This window comes from Chiloscyllium plagiosum, unplaced genomic scaffold (genome assembly GCF_037043375.1).
Source record: "Chiloscyllium plagiosum isolate Xiang-an unplaced genomic scaffold, Cpla_swu_hap1 HiC_scaffold_12, whole genome shotgun sequence".
Lineage (NCBI taxonomy): Eukaryota > Metazoa > Chordata > Chondrichthyes > Orectolobiformes > Hemiscylliidae > Chiloscyllium > Chiloscyllium plagiosum.
Window position 1 is genome coordinate 107,807,128 of NW_028270150.1, and position 21,836 is coordinate 107,828,963.

General features: G+C 42.9%; 1 protein-coding gene across 1 annotated transcript; it reads left to right on the forward strand.

The window, feature by feature from the left end:
* The first annotated feature begins 4,179 nt into the window (after nucleotides 1–4,179).
* Nucleotides 4,180–17,555, forward strand: LOC148148703 (putative G protein-coupled receptor 139). The gene is made up of 2 exons (XM_087992367.1): nucleotides 4,180–4,246; nucleotides 16,618–17,555. The coding sequence occupies exons 1-2, from the start codon at nucleotides 4,180–4,182 to the stop codon at nucleotides 17,553–17,555; spliced, it is 1,005 nt and encodes a 334-aa protein (XP_087848493.1).
* Nucleotides 17,556–21,836: the final 4,281 nt, after the last annotated feature.

Here is a 21,836-nt window from a genome sequence, read left to right on the forward strand (position 1 = left end):
TTCCACACTGTAGGTAATCTAAAACTTTCCTGGGTGTTTTGGCTTGAGTTAGCAGAGGGGTTCGACCTCCACATTGTAACAATATGCATTCCCATTGCTCTGGATGAGCATTTCTGCAGGCAGCCTGAAATAATCAATGATCTGCCAGAATGGAATGAATCGTGGATGATCTAAAGATTCAGAGAAGAGGTGGCCAACGAACATGAAGGAAGTGCATCAATTTGTTGGATTTGTGAACTACCCTCTTTTTCAATTTGTAAGCCTCTGTACAATAAACTCCTGTAGAAGCTGACTATAAAGGACGTTCAGTAGTACCTATTCAGAACTTTTGTGCGTCATATCAGCAATAGTTTTCATGGACTTTCTACACTTTTCACACATATCATCCTTCTGAAAATAAATGAATGTGTCATTTGTGATAAATATATCCCCATCTTATTTGCAAAATGCACATTACATGCATTATGTAAATTATCAAAAACACTTCAATAATTACACATGTTTTTAGTTTTCCTTCATGTCCTTTCCTCAAAATGCTATGAGTAAAACATTAGTAATTTGTGAGTGAATGCTAGCGGGGAATTTGATTGTTGTAGCATCACAATCTAAAATTACACAGAAGGAAGCAAGTACTTCTCTGCAGAATTACAATGGTTTGTTGCTCTCATATTGTTCCACAACTAAAGATTTACTTTTTTTGTATTCCAGTCACTGATATCTCACTTTCTGTCAGCTCACTGGAATGCTGGAACAGTATAAAATGTTGCTTAGACTGGAGCTAGACTATTATGAGCTGTCTGGGATCCACATAATAATGAAGACGTGATTGCACTGGAGAGAGTGGGCAGGTGATTTATCAGGGTGCTGCCTGCCCTGGGAGATTAGATTAGATTACTTACAGTGTGGAAACAGGCCCTTCGGCCCAACAAGTCCACACCGCCCCGCCGAAGCGCAAACCATCCATACCCCTACATTTACCCTTTACCTAACACTGCAGGCAATTTAGCATGGCCAATTCACCTGACCTGCACATCTTTGGACTGTGGGAGGAAACCGGAGCACCCGGAGGAAACCCACGCAGACACGGGGAGAACGTGCAAACTCCACACAGTCAGTCGCCTGAGGCGGGAATTGAACCCAGGTCTCTAGCGCTGTGAGGCAGCAGTGCTAACCACTGTGCCACCGTGCCGCTCACAGATCTGATTACAAAAAGAGACTGGACAGACTTGGGTTGATTTCCTTGGAGATTTGGAGATTGAGAGAGCACAGTGTTGATATGTATTAGGTTAGACATAGCCATGATAACTTTTGACAAGGCCATAGGCTAATCTCCCCCCACAGATCCTGTTGAGTATGGGTTCCCTGGAATATAGGTCCCACTTGCTTCAGAGGTGTGTAATAACATCCCTGAACAGATTGATTCGAAATTGTCAGAAAGCAGGTGAAGAGATGGGTCTACAAAACTGCGCCCTGGTCATGGACTAGTCTGTGCAAGTCACGAGTAGTGGCTCTATCTTTGTGTTCAACAATGAATGATGTTGCTTTCCAGAGAGACCTCCTGAATTATTACACAGAAAGTATAGCGGTGCTCAGCTTTCCAAATTTCTAACATACAAATACAAAGAGAGGAATAACAAAAAGAAGCACAGACATCATGATGCCCGTTGAGCTACCATCAACAAATCACTTGGTGCTAACACACCCTCCTATTAAGGAGCTGTTTATGAAAATAGGAAGCATTTGTTCTTAGAAAGAATGGTGGACTAACTCTCAGATGAAGACAGGCAAGGGGATAATGATCATCCAACATCATGAATGGCTGCTCGATGACAATTGGTACAGGTAATTGACACAGAGAAAATAACCTGCCCTGAGAAATAAGAACAATGAGGGCCAGGCACAGAGAGGAGGTCCTCAGAATATGTGCTACAAGGGGAAGGCTGTAGGGGCTGGATCAATTCTGCATTGGGATAACTGCACTGGGGACAAGGAAGTTACAAAAGAGTTTACACAGATCCCAGATAGTCAGAAGAAAAATGCCTTCAACAAATGAATGAGACCGAAATATTCTCTAACAAGAGCCTGTTAGTCCTCTGATATCAGTGAACAATCCACAATTGGCATGACTGTTTACTTACGGTACTTAATTGATGAATGTATCATATCAAAACTGTTGCTTCTTAATAAGTTTAATAAACGATCAGACAATTACTTCCAAATAGTCCACCGCCTCCACTAGCTAACTTTATTCTATCACAGGATGAGGACAAAACTGGCAAAGCCAACGTTTATTGCCCATCTTTAATTGTCCAGAGAGCAGCTAAGAATCAATCACATTACTGTGGGTCTGGAGTCACACATAGGCCAGACCAGGTAAGGATGGCAGTTTCCTTCCTTCAAGGACATTAGTGAACCAGGTGGGTTTTCCTGGCAATGGATTCATGGTGATCATTAGACTGTGGAAGGGTTTGAACTTAGGTCCCCAGAACACTACTTGGATCTTTGGATTAACACTCCATCTATAGTACTCTGAGACAATTGCCTCCCCTAATACTGTGTTTGTGAATCATGAAAATCAGTACAGCCATGTCTAACTATGTGCACTGCTGATTCATCAACTTGATTCAGAAAACTCCATCCAATCAGAGAGAGCACTTTAAGCCATGTCTTTTCGATATTTCTTCCACCTTTATTTTGTACTTCAGTCCTACGGGGTAGACCATTTAGGACAGAGGTGAGGAGAAACTTCTTCACCCAGAGAGTGGTGGCTGTGTGGAATGCTCTTCCCCAGAATCCAGTCTCTGGATTCATTTAAGAAAGGGTTGGATAGAGCTCTCAAGGATTGTGGAATCAAGGGTTATGGAGATAAGGCAGGAACAGGATACTGATTAAGGATGATCAGCCATGACCATATTGAATGGTGGTGCAGGCTCGAAGGGCAGAATGGCCTACTCCTGCACCTATTGTCTATTGTCTATTTGCTTCAAGCCCTTATTTTCTCTGCACCAACATTTGGATCTTTAACATCCATTTTTGCTTCAATCGTTCTTATCTCCCCTACCATATTCTATCTTCCATACTGTAAACCCATCCCTCACAATGTCCCAGACAGTACCATAACATCATCATCCTTGGGTATGTCCTGTTCCAGTGGCAGGAAAGACCAAGCACATGTGACAGCACAAAGGTATAATGTCAATGGGGAACAGATGCTCTGGGAGCGCTCACAACTGACTCTGGAGCCAACGAAGTCATCTGGCATCAAGTGAAACATGGGCAAGGGAACCTTCTGCTAATTATCACATACCACCCTTGCACGTGTACATCTCCACACCTCCCCTGGTGTTAGGTCATCTCGGAATTAATGGATTGGTTGAAGGTATTTTCTGACACAGTGTAGGATGAAAGTTGATATATGTAAAAAACAAGCAATTAACTAACCTCGAGATGTTCTGGATAGAATAGTATCTGAGTACTGGAGTGTGTTGATATGTTCTCAACAGTTGGAGGAGCTGTACCAGATCAAGACAATTGCAATAACTGTATAAATTACATGTTCTTTGTCTGTTGCAAGTCTGTTTTGATATGAGGTTAATTACTTGAGGTGTTACATTCATTTTAAACATTGTATTACATTGTGCTGCTGTATCATAATAAAGTGTTGTATCAGTCTGTAGTTTCACATGTTGTACTAATTTAATGTTGGAAAGATGCCCTCGGTCATCTACTGTTATCACTTAACCATCATGAAAGTGGACAGCCTCATCCGAGAGTGGAATAGGACCATCAGGACAGAGGCACTCCCTCATGTGATACTTAACGTCACTGTGTTGAGAGTTGAGGGAATTTGTCATCACTGAAGAAATGCTTGATCTAGGTGTTGTGTTGATTGCGTTTGAGAGATGTCAGATTCTTTGGTGTAAAAGGTATCGCATTTTGCTTTCGTTCACAATTGTGACCTGTATTTTCCAAGTGAACCGTGTTAAATCACAACAGAAAATTAACTGCTCCAGTAATTTGTGTCGAATTAAAAATATATACATTGAAAGATGCTGCAACCTGAATATCCCCGTGGAATTCCCACGGCATATAAATGAAATGACCTCAAATGTAATCACATAAAGTTTAATGAAAACAGACTGCCTACCTCTCAAACAGAGAGATCATTTTGTGCAGAAAATGCATTATCCAATTGAGAGTATTGTGAAAGTATACTACCTGATCCTCGTTGTTATTGGTGTTCCTGGTAAGTGGGTGTTACAATTGTCGTTGTGTAAGTTTGTATCGGGACTGGTTGTTGTTTTATTCTGTGCTTTATTTTATCACATATGAATCTGCTTTGCACCTTGCTAAAGGCACCCAAGTCTGTGACATTTTATTGTTGACTCAACTGTACTGAATTATTGAGATTATTTCATTAAGTTGTCTCATTTCCTAACAAATGTTGTGTATGTTGGTCATATGTTCTCACCCAGGTTATTGCCTTGAGAAGAAACAGACCTTAGTGAAGGGCAATGCTTTGACTGAAGTTACTGCTGGGAAAATCTCTCAATAGAAATGTCTAGACTGATGACCAATTGGCCAATTGGAGCAGCTCTGACCACAGTGTCTGATCATGAATTTCTGGAAGTTTCACTCAATGGAGAATTTAAATTAACCTGGGCCATTCACTAGAGTCTTGTAATGACTTTGTTTTTTGGACATTAACAATTTCTGACACAGTGTGTAAAAATAATGATAGTGTTATTATATTAAAGAGTTTCAACTCTTCTAAAGTTAATTGAGATAATCATAGAATAAAGGGATTAGAACAGGCATGTTTTCTTGAAATGTATACAGGAGAGATTTTTTGTTAATGTGTAGATGATCCTCCAAGGGAGTGTGCAGGACTGTACCTAATTCTCAGGAATCAGATTAGACAGGTTTTGGCAGGTGTTCAATGTGACAGTGCGGGTACATTTCAGTGATAACAACCAAAACAGCATCTGTTTTGAGGTTGTTATGGAAAAGAATAAAGATATTCAACCACACAAAAAACAGGAGGGGTTGGAATTTGTATGAGGTAAGGCAGATTTTATTAAAATAAAGCATGATCCAACAAACTAGACTGGGAACAGCTACTTGAGTGTGCATCTACAGAAGAACAACAGGAGGCATTCATAAAGTGGGAGGTGGTGGGACAGATCCAACATTTTCCCTTTTGATTAAAGTGTAAGAACAAGCCCAAAGATTGACGGATGTCTAAGACTATTCAGGAATAGATAGAAAAGAAAAGAAATGTTTAAAATGTACAAAGGTAGCAAAACAACATTGGACTGAGAGATTTACAGAGGTAGTGCCTCCCACCCGCCCTCCTCCTCTCACCTAATAATAAGACCCGTTGTGGTAAGTAGGCAAGTGCTGCATTTTGCTTGTTCTATTCTTTAGACCCAGTTTTTTTTTAAAAGGTTACTTTTAGAGGGATGGCATTAAAGGCAGTGCAATGTTCCTCTTGCAACAAGAGGTGATGCCATACTGGATTTGGTTCTGGGTAACGAACCAGGCCAGATGTTAGAATTGGAGGTAGGTGAGCACTTTGGGGACAGTGACAACAATTCGGTAACTTTTACTCTAGTGATGGAGAGGGATAAGTGTGCACTTCAGGGCAAGAATTATAGCTGGGGGCAGGGAAATTATGATGCGGTGAGGCACGACTTAGGAAAAGTAGGCTTCAAGGCATGGGCACAATTGATATGTGGAGCTTGTTCAAGGAGCAACTATTGAGTGTCCTTGATAAGTATGTACCTGTCAGGCAGGGAGGAAAGGGTCGTGTGAGGGAGCCGTGGTTTAATAAGGAATTGGAATCCCTTGTTAAATGGAAGAGGGCGGCCTATGTAAAGATGAGGTGTGAAGGTTCAATTGGGGCGATTGAGAATTATAAGGTAGCCAGGAAGGATCTGAAAAGAGAACTAAGAGCAGCAAGGAGGGGACATGAAAAGTCCTTAGTTGGTAGGATTAGGGAAAACCCTAAGGCTTTCTATAGGTATGTCAGGAATAAAAGAATGACTAGGGTAGGAATAGGTCCAGTCAAGGATAGTAGTGGGAAGTTGCGTGTGAAGGCTGAAGAGATTGGGGAGACACTGAATGAATACTTTTCGTCAGTATTCAGTCAGGAACAGGACATTGTTGCTGATGTGAATATTGAGTCACAATTAATTAGAATGGATGGCTTTGAGGTATGTAGGGAAGAGGTGTTGGAAATTCTGGAAAGGGTGAAAATAGATAAGACCCCTGGGCCTGATGGCATTTATCCTAAGATTCTCTGGGAAGCAAGAGAGGAGATTGCAGAGCCATTGGCCTTGATTTTTATGTCCTCGTTGTCTACAGGAATAGTGCCAGTAGACTGGAGGATAGCATAATGTGGTTCCCTTGTTCAAGAAGGGGAGTAGGGATAACCCTCGTAACTATAGGCCGGTGAGTCTCACTTCTGTTGTGGGCAAAGTCTTAGAGAGAATTGTAAGGGATAGGATTTATGAACATCTGGATAGGAATAATGTGATCAAGGATAGTCAGCATGGTTTTGTGAAGGGCAGGTCGTGCCTCACAAATCTTATTGAATTCTTTGAGAAGGTGACTAAGGAGGTAGACGAGGGTAAAGCGGTAGATGTGGTGTATATGGATTTTAGTAAGGCATTTGATAAGGTTCCCCATGGTAGGCTACTGCAAAAAATATGGAGGTATGGCATTGAGGGTGAGTTGGAGGTTTGGATTAGGAGTTGGCTGGCTGGAAGAAGACAGAGGGTAGTAGTTGATGGTAAAGGTTCAACTTGGAGTGCAGTTACTAGCGGTGTTCCACAAGGATTTGTATTGGGACCATTGCTGTTTGTCATTTTTATAAATGACCTGGAGGAGGGGCTAGAAGGTTGGGTGAGCACGTTTGTGGATGATACGAAAGTCAGTGGAGTTGTTGACAGTGAGGAAGGATGTATCAGGTTACAGCAGAATATAGATAAGTTGCAGAGCTGGGCAGAAAGGTGGCAAATGGAGTTCAATGTAGCTAAGTGTGAGGTGATTCACTTTGATAAGAGTAACAAAAAGATGGGGTACTGGGCTAATGGTCGGATACTTGGTAGTGTGGATGAGCAGTGGGATCTTGGTGTCCATGTACACAGATCTCTGAAAATTGCCACCCAGGTAAATAGTGCGGTAATGAAGGCATATGGCGTACTGGCTTTTATTGGTAGAGGAATTGAGTTCCGGAGCCCTGAGGTCATGTTGCAGTTGTATAAGACTCTGGTGCGGCCGCATCTGGAGTATTGTGTACAGTTTTGGTCGCCATACTATAGGAAGGATGTGGAGACACTGGAACGGGTGCAGAGGAGGTTTACCAGGATGTTGCCTGGTATGGTAGGAAGATCGTATGAGGAAAGGCTGAGGCACTTGGGGCTGTTTTCATTGGAGAAAAGAAGGTTTAGGGGTGACTTGATAGAGGTGTACAAGATGATTAGGGGTTTAGATAGGGTTGACCATGAGAACCTTTTTCCACGTATGGAGTCAGCTATTACGAGGGGGCATGGCTTTAAATTAAGGGGTGGTATGTATAGGTCAGATGTTAGGAGTAGATTCTTTACTCAGCGAGTCGTGAGTTGATGGAATGCCCTGCCAGTAGCAGTGGTGGACTCTCCCTCTTTATGGGCATTTAAACGGGCATTAGATAGGCATATGGAGGATAGTGGGCTTGAGTAGGTTAGGTGGGCTTGGATCGGCGCAACATCGAGGGCCAAAGGGCCTGTACTGTGCTGTATTTTCTATGTTCTATGTTCTATGTGTAGAAAGTGTGAGAGGAACCAAAGAAAGAAATTAGGAGAGCAAAGAGGATGTATGAGAAAGCACTGGTGGGCAAGATGACGGAAAATCCCAAAATGTTATCCAAGAAAATGAAGGAGAAGGGAATAACAATTGGAAGATTCGGGTCTATTATGGACCAGAGGGGCAATCAGTGCATGAAGCCCACAGGACTCTGGGTTAGTATGAAATGAATACTTCACATCTGTGTTTATTCGGGAGAAGCAACGTGAAAATACAGAAATTGGGAAGTTGGACGGTGAAGTTATTGATTTTAGATTGATCTTAAAAGTGAGGAGCTATTGGAGATTTTGGTAGATTTGAATCCCCAGGTCTGGGAAGGGTTGAAATTACAGGTGGGCTGACCCAATTTATAAATCATCTCTATCCACAGGTGAGATGCTGAAGGTCTGGAGGGAAGCTAAAGTGGTTTCACTTTACAAGTAGGGTCATAGAAATAAACTAGGGAACAAGACACCAGTGGTAACATCAATGGTAGGAAAAGTATTGGAGAAGTTAGTGAAGATGAAAATTAATCTCCATTTGGAGAGTTAAGGTTGATCAGGGATAGTCAGCATGACATTTTCAGTCAGGGTCATGTTTAGTTATGCTAGTGAAACATTACATGGCATAACCTTTGTGTATAGATGAGGATGGGTTGGCTGATGGGTTTCAGCAATACTTTTGACAAGATCCCACATGGGAAAATGTGAAAGAAGGAAAAGCTCATGATCCAGGGTAAATTGGCAAGTTAGATTCAACGTTGCCTGAGGGACAGGAGACAGGGTGTGGGGGAGGACTGTTTGTGTGACTGGAGCCTGCTGTGCAGTGGCATACCACAGGCCTCATTGCTGGGTTCCTTATTGTTTGTAATCATCATAAATTATGAAAATCAGAATCTTGGTGAACAAAATGTCAGCTGTCAAATGACATGAGCATTGACCTGGTGATTGACGGTAAGGAGGAAGGTGCTAGATGACAGGAAGATGTAAGCAGATTGTTCTGATGAGATGTAAACTTGAAGCAGTGCCTTTAGAACAAGGGACAATACAAGAGAGCACTGTGTGAATGTAGGGATAGAACGAAGCTCAGAGAAACAAAGAGATCTTGGGGTGCTAGTTCATAGAACCCTGAAAATGGTAGGGCAGGTTAATGAGTCAGCTAAGAAGACACATGGGAAACCTGCCTTTATTGGTTGTGAGATATAAGAGCAGGGAGATAATGCTGGTGCTGTACACAAGTTTGTTTTGGTCACAGCTGGAGGACATGTGCAGTTCAGGCTCCACGCTATAGGAAGGATGTGATTACACCGGTGGGGGTGCAGAGGAGGTGCCCCGGGAGTTTGCCTTGGATGGAGCATTTTAGCTATAAAAAGTGACTGGATATGCTCGGATAGTTTTCCATTGAGCAGAGGAAGTTGAAGGGGTCCTGGTAGATGTGGATAAGATTATGAGAGGCATGGACAGGGTGAATAGACAGCAGCTTTTGCTCTTAATCTAAGGGTCAATAACAAGGGGACATAATTTTAAAGTGAAAGAGCAAGAGGCTTAGAGGGAATTTGAGGAAAACTATTGTTTCCCCTGGAGGGTTGTGGGAATCTGGAATGCACTGCCTGGGAGGATAGTCGAGGTGGGAGCTTCACAACTTTTAAAAAGGTTCTTGGATGAGCACTTGGAATGCCATAACATTCAAAGCTATGAGTATAGTATGGAACAAAAGTAGGAGAAGTGCAGGTAGGAGTGTAACTTTGGTGGTATGGACTGGATGGGCAGAAAGGCCTCATCTCTACATTACATGTCTGTCGGATTCTACAATTAGAAATAGAACATAGAACATTACAACGCAGTACAGGCCTTACGGCCCTCGATATTGCACCGACCTGTGGAATGAAGCCCAACTATCCTACACTATTTCATTTTCATCCATATGCCTATCCAATGACCTTTTAAATGCCCTTAAAGTTGGTGAGTCTACTACTGTTGCAGGCAGGCAGGTGTTCCACGCCCCTGCTACTCTCTGAGTAAAGAAACTACCTCTGACCTATATCTATCATCCCTCAATTTAAAGCTATGTCCCTTCGTGCTCATCATCACCATCCGAGGAAAAAGGGTCTCCCTGTCCACCCGATCTAACCCTCTGATTAGCTTATATGGCTCAGTTCAGTCATCTCTCAACCTTCTTCTCTCTAACTAAAACAGCCTCAAGTCCCTCAGCCTTTCCACATAAGACCTTCCCTCCATACCAGGCAACATCCTAGTAAATCTCCTCTGCACCCTTTCCAAAGCTTCCACATCCTCCCTATAATGTGGTGACCAGAACTGTACACAATACTCCAAGTGTGGTCGCACCAGAGTTTTGTACAGCTGTAGCATAACCTCATGGTTCCAGAATTTGATCCCTCAACCAATAAAAGCTAAAACACTGTATGCCTTCTTGACAACCCTATCAACCCCTGGGTGGCAACTTTCAGGGAACTCTATACTTGGACACCAAAATCTCTCTGTTCATCTACACTACCAAGAATCTTACCATTAGTTCAGTACTGTGTATTCATGTTACTCCTTCCAAAGTGAATCACCTCACACTTTCCTGCATTAAACCCCATTTGCCAACTCTCAGCCCAGCTCTATGTCTTATCTATGTTTCTCTTTAACCTACAATATCCTTCATCACTGTCCACAACTCTACCGACATGAGTGTCATCCACAAATTTACTAACCCATCCTTCTACATCCTCATCCAGATCAGTTATAATTCTACTATTTACCAGGTTTCCCGTATATCCCCCATTCCAGTCGTTCTCATGTGAGAATGCATTCTTTTGTTCAGATGCAAAACTATATTTTCAATTGCCCCAATCTTCTTGCGACTTGATGAGTTTCAACATTCAGTCTCTCTTGCACCCCATCCAATCACTGACATTCATCTTGGTTTCCTCTATGTCCCAATATTTGCATTTATAATACTTGGAAAGATTATAAACCCGTATCTTGGAGCTGTTTTCCCTGCACACTGCAGGCTGATGGGTGACATTTTAGAAGTTTATATTATTACGAGGGGCTGGTCTAGGGTGAACAATGAAGGTCTTTCCCCAGTGTAGGGGAGTCCAAAGGGAGAGCACATCAGATTAAGGTGAGATGGGAAAGATTTAAGAGAGACCTAAGTAGCAATAATTTCATGGAGAGGGTGGTGAGTGTATGGAATGAGCTGCCAGAGGAAGTAATGGAAGCTGGTACAATTACAACATTTAAAAGGGTACATGAATAGGTAAGGTTTAGAGGGATGTGGGCCAAGTGCTGGCAGTTGGGACTAGATTGATTTCGGGGATCTGGTTGGCATCGAAAAGTTGAACTGAAAGTTCTGTTTCTGTTCTGCACATGTCTGTATCTCGAAGACTTTATGAGCCACAGATAGACAGGGCAGTGCAAAAGACGTCTAGCATGCTTGCCTTCAGTGGTCAGTGCATCGATTATCGGACTTGGGATGTCATTTTTCAGCTCGATGGGACATTGGTGAGGTCTCTTTTAGAACAATACAAACAATTAGTGGGCGGCACGGTGGCACAGTGGTTAGCACTGCTGCCTCGCAGCGCCAGAGACCCGGGTTCAATTCCCGACTCAGGCGACTGACTGTGTGGAGTTTGCACGTTCTCCCCGTGTCTGCGTGGGTTTCCTCCGGGGGCTCCGGTTTCCTCCCACAGTCCAAAGATGTGCAAGTCAGGTGAATTGGCCATGCTAAATTGCCTGTAGTGTTAGGTAAAAGGGGTAAATGTAGGGGTATGGGTGGGTTACGCTTCGGCGGGTCGGTGTGGACTTGTTGGGCCGAAGGGCCTGTTTCCACACTGTAAGTAATCTAATCTAATCTAATCTAATTCTGGTTGTCCTGCTTTGGGAAAGATGTTAAACTTGAACAAAAGGTATGCAAGGATGTATTGAGATGGAGGGTTTGAGCTGTAGGATGATACTGAACAGGATGTGGCATTATTTACCTGGAACAACGGAGGCTGAGTAGTGACTTTATAGAGGTTAATAAAATCATGATGGGCATGGATATGGTGAATAGCCAAGGTCTTATTCCGAAGGTAGGGGAATCCAAAACAAAGAGCATAGATTAAAGGTGAGAGGAGAAAGGTTTAAAAGGGAGACAGAGTGTTGTGCAAGGATGGGATGTGCCACCACAGGAAGTGCTCGAAGCAGGATTAATTGTAACATTGAAAATGCACCTGGATGCACATCTGAACAGGAAGGGTCTAGAGTTTTCAGGGCCCAATGCAGGCAAAAGGGATGAGATCAGATTGGCAGGTCTGGTTAACATGGATGAGTTGGACCGAAGGGTCTGTTTTTGTGCTGAATGAGTCTCTGATCATGACTCTATGACACAACAGACTGCATCCTATGTTCGAAAACAGCCCTTGCAAACTGGAAGTTGCCAATTGTAATACCACTGTTGAAAGAAAGAGAAAATGAGAAAGCAAGGAAACTGTAAACCAGTTAACCTGACATTCATTGTCAGAAAAGTACTGTGTGCAGTTTGATCTCTATCCATGGAAAGATACGTTTGCATTGAAGGAGGTATCACAGATGGTTTATAGTGTCATAGAGATGTACAGCTCGAAAACAGACCCTTCAGTCCACCACGAGCATGCCGACCAGATATTCCAACCTAATCTAGTGTCATCTGCTAGCACCCAGCCCATATCCCTCCAAACCCTTCCTATTCATAGACCAACCAGCTGCCTTTTAAATGTTGCACCACTTTCTCTGGCAGCTTATTCCATACACGTACCAGCCTCTGCATGAAAAAGTTTCCCCTTAGGTCTCTTTTATATCTTTCCCCTCTTACCCTAAACCCATGCCCTCTAGTTCTGGACACCCCCACCCCAGGGAAAAGACTTTGCCTGTTTACTCTATCCATGCTCCTCACAATTTTGTAAACCTCTATTAGGTCACCCCTCAGCCTCCAATGCTCCAGGGAGAACAGCCCCAGCCTGTTCAGCCTCTCCCAATAGATCGTACCGTATTGTTGAAGAGGAGAGTATGAAACAGACTGGTAAGCTAGAAGAGATACTTGTTAGGAAGGAAGATGTGTTGGGCATTTTGAAAAACTTGACGATAGACATGTTCCCCCAGGCCTGACGGGATATATCCTTGGATTATGTGAGAAGCAAGAGAGGAAATTGCAGTACTGTTGGCAATGATCTTTTCGTCTTCACTGTCAACGGGGGTGGTACCAGGGGACTGGAGAATAGTGAATATTGTGCCCCTGTTCAAAAAGGGAATAGGGATAACCCCAGGAATTACAGGCCAGTTAGTCTTACTTCGGTGGTAGGCAAAGTAATGGAAAGGGTACTGAGGGATAGGATTTATGAGTATCTGGAAAGACACTGCTTGATTAGGGACAGCCAGCACAGATTTGTGAGGGGTGGGTCTTGCCTTGCAAGTCTTATTGAATTCTTTGAGGAGGTGACCAAGCATGTGAATGAGGGTAGAGCAGTGGATGTGGTGTACATGGATTTTAGTAAGGCATTTGATAAGGTTCCCCATGGTAGGCTTATGTGGAAAGTCAGGAGGCATGGGATAGAGGGAAAGTTGGCCAGTTGGATAGAAAACTGGCTAACCGGTCGAAGTCAGAGAGTGGGTGGTAGATGGTAAATATTCAGCCTGGAGCCCAGTTACAAGTGGAGTTCCGCAGGGATCAGTTCTGGGTCCTCTGCTGTTTGTAATCTTTATTAATGACTTGGAAGAGGGAGTCGAAGGGTGGGTCAGTAAATTTGCAGATGATACGAAGATTGGTGGAGTTGTGGATAGTGAGGAGGGCTGTTGTCGGCTGCAAAGGGAGTTAGATATGATGCAGAGCTGGGCTGAGGAGTGTCAGATGGAGTTCAACCCTGTCAAGTGTGAGGTTGTCCATTTTGGAAGGACAAATAAGAATGCTGAATACAGGGTTAACGGTAGGGTTCTTAGTGAGGTGGAGGAGCAGAGGGATCTTGGGGTCTATGTTCATAGATCTTTGAAAGTTGCCACTCAGGTGGATAGAGCTTGTAAGAAGGCCTATGGTGTATTAGCGTTCATTAGCAGAGGGATTGAATTCAAGAGTCGTGAAGTGATGTTGCAACTGTACAGGACTTTGGTTAGGCCACATTTGGAGTACTGTGTGCAGTTCTGGTCGCCTCATTTTAGGAAAGATGTGGAAGCTTTGGAGAGGGTGCAGAGAAGATTTACCAGGATGTTGCCGAATGGAGAATAGGTCGTACGAGGTTAGGTTGAGAGTGCTAGGCCTTTTCTCATTGGAACGGAGAAGGATGAGGGGTGACTTGATAGAGGTTTATAAGATGATCAGAGGAATAGATAGATTTCCCTCTTAAGTATACTCCAACTGCCTTTATACACTTCTAAGGATTCACTTGATCTATCCTGTCTATACATTAGTTTGGGTCTTGTGATCAGATGCTCCTTACTGAAAGAGGCTAAGTGAATTGGGTCCATAATTCCCGGAGTTTATGTGAATGGGTGATCTATTCAAACATGCAAGATCCAGAATGTACTTGTCAGAGTGAGAGAGGTGATATCCCTGAAAGGAGAATCCCAAGCACAGCAGGACAGTCTCAAGGCAAAGGGTTGATGGTTTTGGACTGAGATGAGGAGAAATGTCTTTATTCAATGGCATGCAAATTTTTGAAATTCTCTACCACAGATGTTCCACAATTGAATATATTCAAAACTGAGACTGACCTTTAGGGCCCTGGAGGGTGTTGTGGAACAGTGAGACCTTGCAGTTCAGATACATAATCCATTGGAAGTTATGACCCAGGTGGGCAGAATGGCACAAAGGTTATTTGGCACGCTTGCCTTCAGTGCTCAAACCATTGACCTGAGGAGTTGGGAGCTTCAGGTTGCTCGATGTTGGTGCGGCCACTTTTGGAGTATTGTGTGTAGTCCTGGTCACCCTGATATATGGAGAATATTATTAAATTGGAGAGGGTACTGGAGAATGTTTCTGGGACTGAAGGTTTTGGGTTATCAGGAGAAGTTGCATTTGCTGGAACTTTTTCACTGGAGTGTAGGAGATGGAAGGATAACCTTATAGAGATTTATAAAGTCAGGAGGAACATGGATAAGGTGAATAACAATGGTCTTTCCCCTCAGATAGGGAAGTTCAAAATGAGAGGCCATGATTTTAAGGTGAGAGAAGAAAGATTTGAGGATATGGGCCAAACACAGACAAATGGAACTAAACTTGGTTGGATGGATAAGTTGGACTGCAGAGAATGTTTCTGTGCTGTATGATTCCATGACTCCATAACATAGTAACATTCGTGGATGATACTAAAACAGATGGGAAAGCATGCTGTGATGAGGACATATAGCGGTTCCAGATGGACAATGATAGGCTAGGAGAATAGGCCAGAATCTGGTAGATGGAGTTTAATGTGGATAAGTATGAGATTGTCCACATTTGTTGGAAAAAACATCCAGACAATTTATTGTTTAAATTGGAAACAGATTTAAAGTTCATCAGTGCAAAGGGATCTTTGTGCATGAAACACAGCAAGTGGATATGCAGGTACACCGTTCAATAAGAAAGGCAGTTGGATTTCTGGCATTTATCGCGATCAGACTGGATTATAAAAGTAAAGAAATGTTGTTGCAATTTTGTAAGGCATTGGTGAGACCACATCTGGAAATTGTCCAGTTTTGGTCTGCTTACTTGAGGTAGAGTGTGGTGCCACCAGTTCAGAGGAGGTTCACAAAGCTGATTCCAGGGAAAAAGGTTTGTCATATGAGAAGCAGTGAATCATTACAGTTATACTTGCTGGAGGTGAGAAGAATGAGGAGGTATCCGATTGAGACATATAAAATATATAAAAGACGAAATGTGGATGTTGAACTGATGTCCCCCCTTGTGGGTCAGTCTCGAACAAGAGGGCAGAGGTTATAGAGTGAGAGGAGGCAGGTTCAAAATGGAGATGAGTAGTAACTATTCCTCTCAGAGGGTTGTGAATCTGCAGAACCTCCGCCCCCATGTGCAGTGGAGGCAGAATCAATCAACACATTCAAGAAGGAAATCAATATGTTTCTGGTGAAAAGTGGGATAAAGGGCTCGAGCTAATGGAGTTGAGACCAGGATAAGATCAACCATCATCATATTAAATGGTGGAGGTGGCTTGAAGGGCTGAATTGCATACTCCCACTCCCAATTGCTATGTTTCGATGCTACTCTGTGTGAAATATGGAGACAGCATGGACAGATCAGGGGTGGTCCTGTGTAAAATCAGCAACATGAATGATTTCTGGTTCTGATTGAAGAAGAAGTTCCATTCCAATGTACATTCATGTCTCAGTTTGTATAAAATTGTTACAGTCTGAATATAGTCACTCCAAATGCCAGGAGCATTCTGATCTGGATGATAGCTGATCTGGTGTGGTCCTGGGATAGATTTGGCTCTGAATTAGTTCCAATCATTTTTCCAGGGTCCTTCTCTATTCAGTACATGGGGTTGACCTCATTGAGAGTCTGATCCATTTGATGACTGATCCTGTGAGTAAGGAGTTTTGGATGGTTTATTTCACTAACTTTGCTTGTTGTAATCAGTATCATAAAGTTTTAAACAGGGATGAGGGTGGATTTGTGATACATTGCACTTTGAACTGAATGTTTTGTTTGGTTTATCCTTTTGGAATCTCCCATATAATTTTATTTTACATCAAATTTCTATACTTTCTGTATGAGGCAGGGGCAGACTATATTCTGAAATTATTTACGATTTTATATTGTCTCCTGTCTCTTTTACAGTTAATCTACTGGCGATTATCATTTTGGCCCGGGGAAAGTGTGGCCTCTGCACGTGCACCACTCGGTACTTGGTTGCCATGGCATCTGCAGACCTATTGGTCATTATCACTGAGGTCCTGCTATGGCGCATCCTTTATTATTATGTCCCAGGTTCTTTTCTGTACATCACACCGGTATGCAGTGTTATGAATATCCTGAGGTGTGCAACAACTGACTGTTCTGTTTGGTTCACTGTCACTTTCTCCTTTGATCGATTTGTGGCCATTTGTTGCCAGAAGCTGAAAACAAGTTACTGCACTGATAAAGTAGCCCTGGTGGTTCTATCAATATCTTGCATTCTGTTCTGTTTAAAAAGTGTCCCCCTTTACTTTACACTTGAAGCTGGTGAAGTAATCAACAATGTCCCATGGTTTTGTTACATAAAACCAAACTTTTATACTGAGCCTGGATGGATAGGATTTGATTGGTTTGACAAGATTATAAACCCATTGCTGCCATTCACCTTAATTGTGTTACTCAACGCTCTGACAGTCAGACACATCTTAGTCGCCAGTCGAGTCCGTAAGGGACTAAGGGGTGGAAGAAACATAGAGGATCATATTGACACTGAGATGAAGAGCAGAAGGAAATCTATAGTTTTGCTTTTCAGCATATCGGGCAGCTTCATCCTTCTGTGGATGGTGTATGTCTTACATTTCTTATATTATTACACTGTTGGTGCAAATATCAGAGATTACAACAACTCACAATTCACATTTCAAAGAGTTGGATTTGTGCTGCAGAATTTAAGTTGCTGCACAAATACATTTATTTATGTGGCTACTCAGTCGAAATTTCGAGAGCAATTCAAGAGCCTGGTGAAATACCCGATTGCATCAATGATTCAAGTCATTCATGAGCAAACCAACCGGCAGCAGCCAAGAGGCAGGTTCCAGTGATTTGAATTCACTGGCGGAGTTCTTGTCCAAAGACTCTAAATAGAACCAAAAGCAGGAGTGATGCAATCTGGCAACATGTGAATAACTGGAGTAGCAGTTGTGCTCCAGGCCGGAGCAGGTACAGTGCTGGCTGTATAAGGGGAAAGGAAAAGTCTACCATGAAATCTCAACCCTCTCAATGGGTTCGAATCTCATCTTACTTTAATTATAAAATGAAAGTAGAATAAACCTCTCTTCACGGAAGTCAAAATGCAAATCAAATGGAAGCAGATGTTGGAAATTGATATGTGTATCCATTTATTCTTCCCTTTTCTTTTAGAAACACTCGACTGAGACTTGTCTTCCTTCCATTATAACCAAATTATCTTTCTTTTTCCTCACACATAAACCCACCCCCCCACCATTATAATTCACCCTCTGTCTTTTTTATTTCACTCTGTCCATCCTCTCGTTCTCACTTACTCTTGAATATGACTCATGGAACTCACTCCAATGACTCAAGTACCCCCTCCCCAGATTTCACTCCTCATCATGGTCTCTGTCTTTGTGTTTGATCAGCCATCATGGTGTGTGGATGATGTTGTAGTCTATCAGCATGGATAGACAATTCACTGTGTTAAATGACACTGGGAGTGGGCATTCATGGGTGTTATTTGGGTTAGCAAATCTGCAGGAAGAAAACCTGGGACCACAGGCCTTTTATAAAGTATATATTTGTCATGGATCAGAAGGCAGGGGCTGCTAGATTTGCTCATAAAGCAAACATATAGCGAAACATAAATTACAAAGTGGATACAATGTCACCTCAAAGGGCTATGAAGAATAGTTAAGTCAGTGAAAAAAATGTCAAGCTAATGAACTTCAATCTGGGAAGATGTGCAAGTGTTTATTTTGGAAGGAAGAATGAAGAGAAGCAAATTATGAGCGATGAGTTGAAGGGTATGGAAAGTGGCAAGGAAAGGGGAGTTGGAGCAGACACAAGGTCAGCCTTAAGAGAAAATGCTGGAAAATCTCAGCAGCTCTGGCAGCATCTGGAAGGAGAAAAAAGAGCTGATGTTTCGAGTCTCACTGACCATTTGTCTAGCTTTGACAAAGGGTCAGTCAGACTTGAAACGTCAGCTCTTTTCTCTCCTTACAGATGCTGCCAGACCTGCAGAGATTTTCCAGCATTTTCTCTTTTGGTTTCAGATTCCAGCATCCGCAGTAATTTGCTTTTATACAAGATCAGCCATAGTTGGAGAAAGTGGCAGATTTGGCTTGGTAGGGTTAATTAGTCTAATCCTGCTTTCAATCCTTATATTCTTATATGGCAAATGGGTTTTAAAATTTCCAAACCTTGCATTTTGGAAAGTCAAATCAAGGTAGAAGTTTCATAGTGAATGGTAGGGCCTTATGGAGTGTAGTGAAACAGAGGGACCTTGGAGTTGAGGTGCACAGCTCTCTGAAAGTAGGGTCACAGGTAGACAGGACAGTGAAGAAGGCTTTTGGCCCACTAGCCTTCATCAGTCAGGGCACTGAGTACAGAATTTGGGAAGTTGTGCTGCAGTTCTACAGGACGTTGGTGATGCCATATTTGGAGGATTGTGTTCAGGTTTGGTCACCTTGTTGTGGGAAGGATGTTATTAAACTGGAAAGAGTGCAGAAGAAATTTACAAGGATGTTGCCAAGGACTCAACGATCTGAGTGAAAAGAAGAGGTTGGACAAGCTGGGACATTTTTCTGTCGAGCGGAGGAGACTGAGCGGGACCTTATAGAGATGTATAAGATCATGAGAGGCATGGATAGGGTGAATGCACTCAGTCTTTTTCCCAGGGTTGAAGAATCGAGATCGAGAAGGGAAAGGTTAGAGGGGAAAGAATAAAATGGAACCTGAGAGGCAACGTTTTTACACAGAGGGTGGTACGCATTGAGAATGAGCTGCCAACTGAATTGCTTGAGGTGGGTACATTAACAACATTTAGAAGATGTTTGGGCAAATACATAGAGAGGAAAGGTTTCGTGGGATATGGAGAAAGTGAGAACTGCTGAAGCTGGAGATCAGAGTCGAACAGTGTGGCACTGGAAAAGCACAGCAGGTCAGGCAGCATCCAAGGAGCAGGTGAATTGACGGTTTCAGTGTAAGCCCTTCATCAGGAATTCCAAGTGGATATTAATTTGCTCCTTCAGAATTTTCTCCAATTTTCCCCACCACTGACATGAGATTCATTGGTCTGTAATTTCCTTGTTCATCTCTGCCATCTTTCTTAAAAAAGTGGAACCACATTAACCATCCTCCTAGTCCTCTGGCATTGTCCTATGGCCAGGGAAGAATTAAAACTTTGTCTCAGAGCCTCTGCAATTTCCTGCCCTCGGATGTAATTCATCCGGGCCAGCAATTTGTTTGTTTTAAGCCTGACCTTGCTTCCAAAAACTCTATTTCCGATGTCAAATTGTGTAGGATCCTTTTCCTGAATTCCATTCCTTTCCCAGAGTGAAGACTGAAAATAACTATTCATTTAGCTCCCTACCAATATCCTGTAGCTTCACACATTGTTTCTCCCCTGGGCCTTACTCTTTCCCTGGTTAAACCTTTTCCCTTGAATGGGTTTGTAAAATATCTTCTGATGCTCCCTAATCCTGTTCACAAGTCCTTTTTCATGTTGTTCTAATTGCATCCTTCAGTTCCAGCTTGCACTCCCTATATTCCTTCTCGGCTGCAGCTAAATTGCTTCCCTCGGGCTTGTTAAAGTCTCTACTTCTCTGCTTTATCCAGTCCTGAATTGTCTTCAACATCCAGAGTTCTCTCAACTTATTGCTGCTCAATTTTCCCTTAAAAGATACATGTTGAACAGCTGCCCACTTCCTGTTTGAATGCCCCCCCCCCCCACTGCTCCATTGGAGACTTACCCCCAAGGAGGTTTTCCCACTCACCTTTTGCCAGATCATGCTATATTTTAATAAAATCGGCCTACTCCCAGTCTGCAGGCCATTTCTTTCCTTGTCCACAACAAATTTGTGCTGTGCTGTGATCGCTACTACTAAAATGTTTCTCTATGGCCATATTGATAAATTGTCTCGCCTCTTCCCCCAGAACCTGTACCAGCATTGCATCATCCCATGTTGGGCCTTCTACATATTGATACAAAAATATTTCTCTGGATACATTTTAAGAAATCTGCCCCCTCTAAATCCTTAAAACTGTTCCCATTCCAACTGATGTTGGGAAGGTTGAAATCCTGGAACATAGTTTCCCAATTATTACTCTTAGAAATCTCATAGAGTCAGAGAGTTCATAGAGATGTCCAGCATGGAAACAAACCCTTTGGTCCAACTCATCCATGCTGACCCAGTATCCTAAATCAATCTGGTCCCATTTGCCAGCACTTGGCCGGTATCCCCATAAACCCTTCTTATTCATATACTCATCCAGATGCCTTTTAAACGTTACAATTGTACCAACCTCCACCACTTTCTCTGGTGGCTCATTCCATACAAGCACCACCCATTTCTTGAAAACATTGCCACCTAGGTACCTAGAACAAGGAACAAAGAACAAACGACATGAAAGCACAGAAACAGGCCCTTCAGCCTTCCAAGGCTGCGCTAATCCAGATCCTCTATCTAAATGTGACACCCATTTCCTAAGGATCTGTATCCCTCTCCCCCTTGCCCATTCATGTATCTGTCTAGATACACCTTAAATTATGCTACGCTGGCAACGTGCTCCAGGCACCCACCACTCTCTGCCTAAAGAACTTTCCATGCATAGCTCCCTTAAACATTTCCCTTCTCACCTTGAACCCATGACCCCAACTAATGGAGTCCTCCACTCTGGGAAAAAGCTTCTTGCTATCCACCCTGTCTATACCCCTCATGATTTTGTAGGCCTCAATCAGGTCCCAACTCAACCTCTGTCTTTCTCATGAAAATAGTCTAATCTACTCAACCTCTCTTCATAGCTAATGCCCTCCATACCAGGCATTAGCTACTCCAGCAATCTTAGTGTCATCTGCAAACTTGCTAATCAGACCACCTACACAAACAATAGTGGTCCCTGCGGATCCCTGTGGAACATCACTGGTCACAGGTCTCCATTTTGAGAAGCTCCCTTCCATTATTACTCTCTGTCTCCTGTTGCCCAGCCAGTTCTCTATCCATCTAGCTAGTACACGCTGACCCCATGTGACTTCACCTTCTCCATCAGCTGACCATGGGGAACCTTATCAAACGCCTTACTGAGTCCATATATATGACATCTATAGCCCTTACCTCATCAATCAACTTTGTCACTTCCTCAAAGGA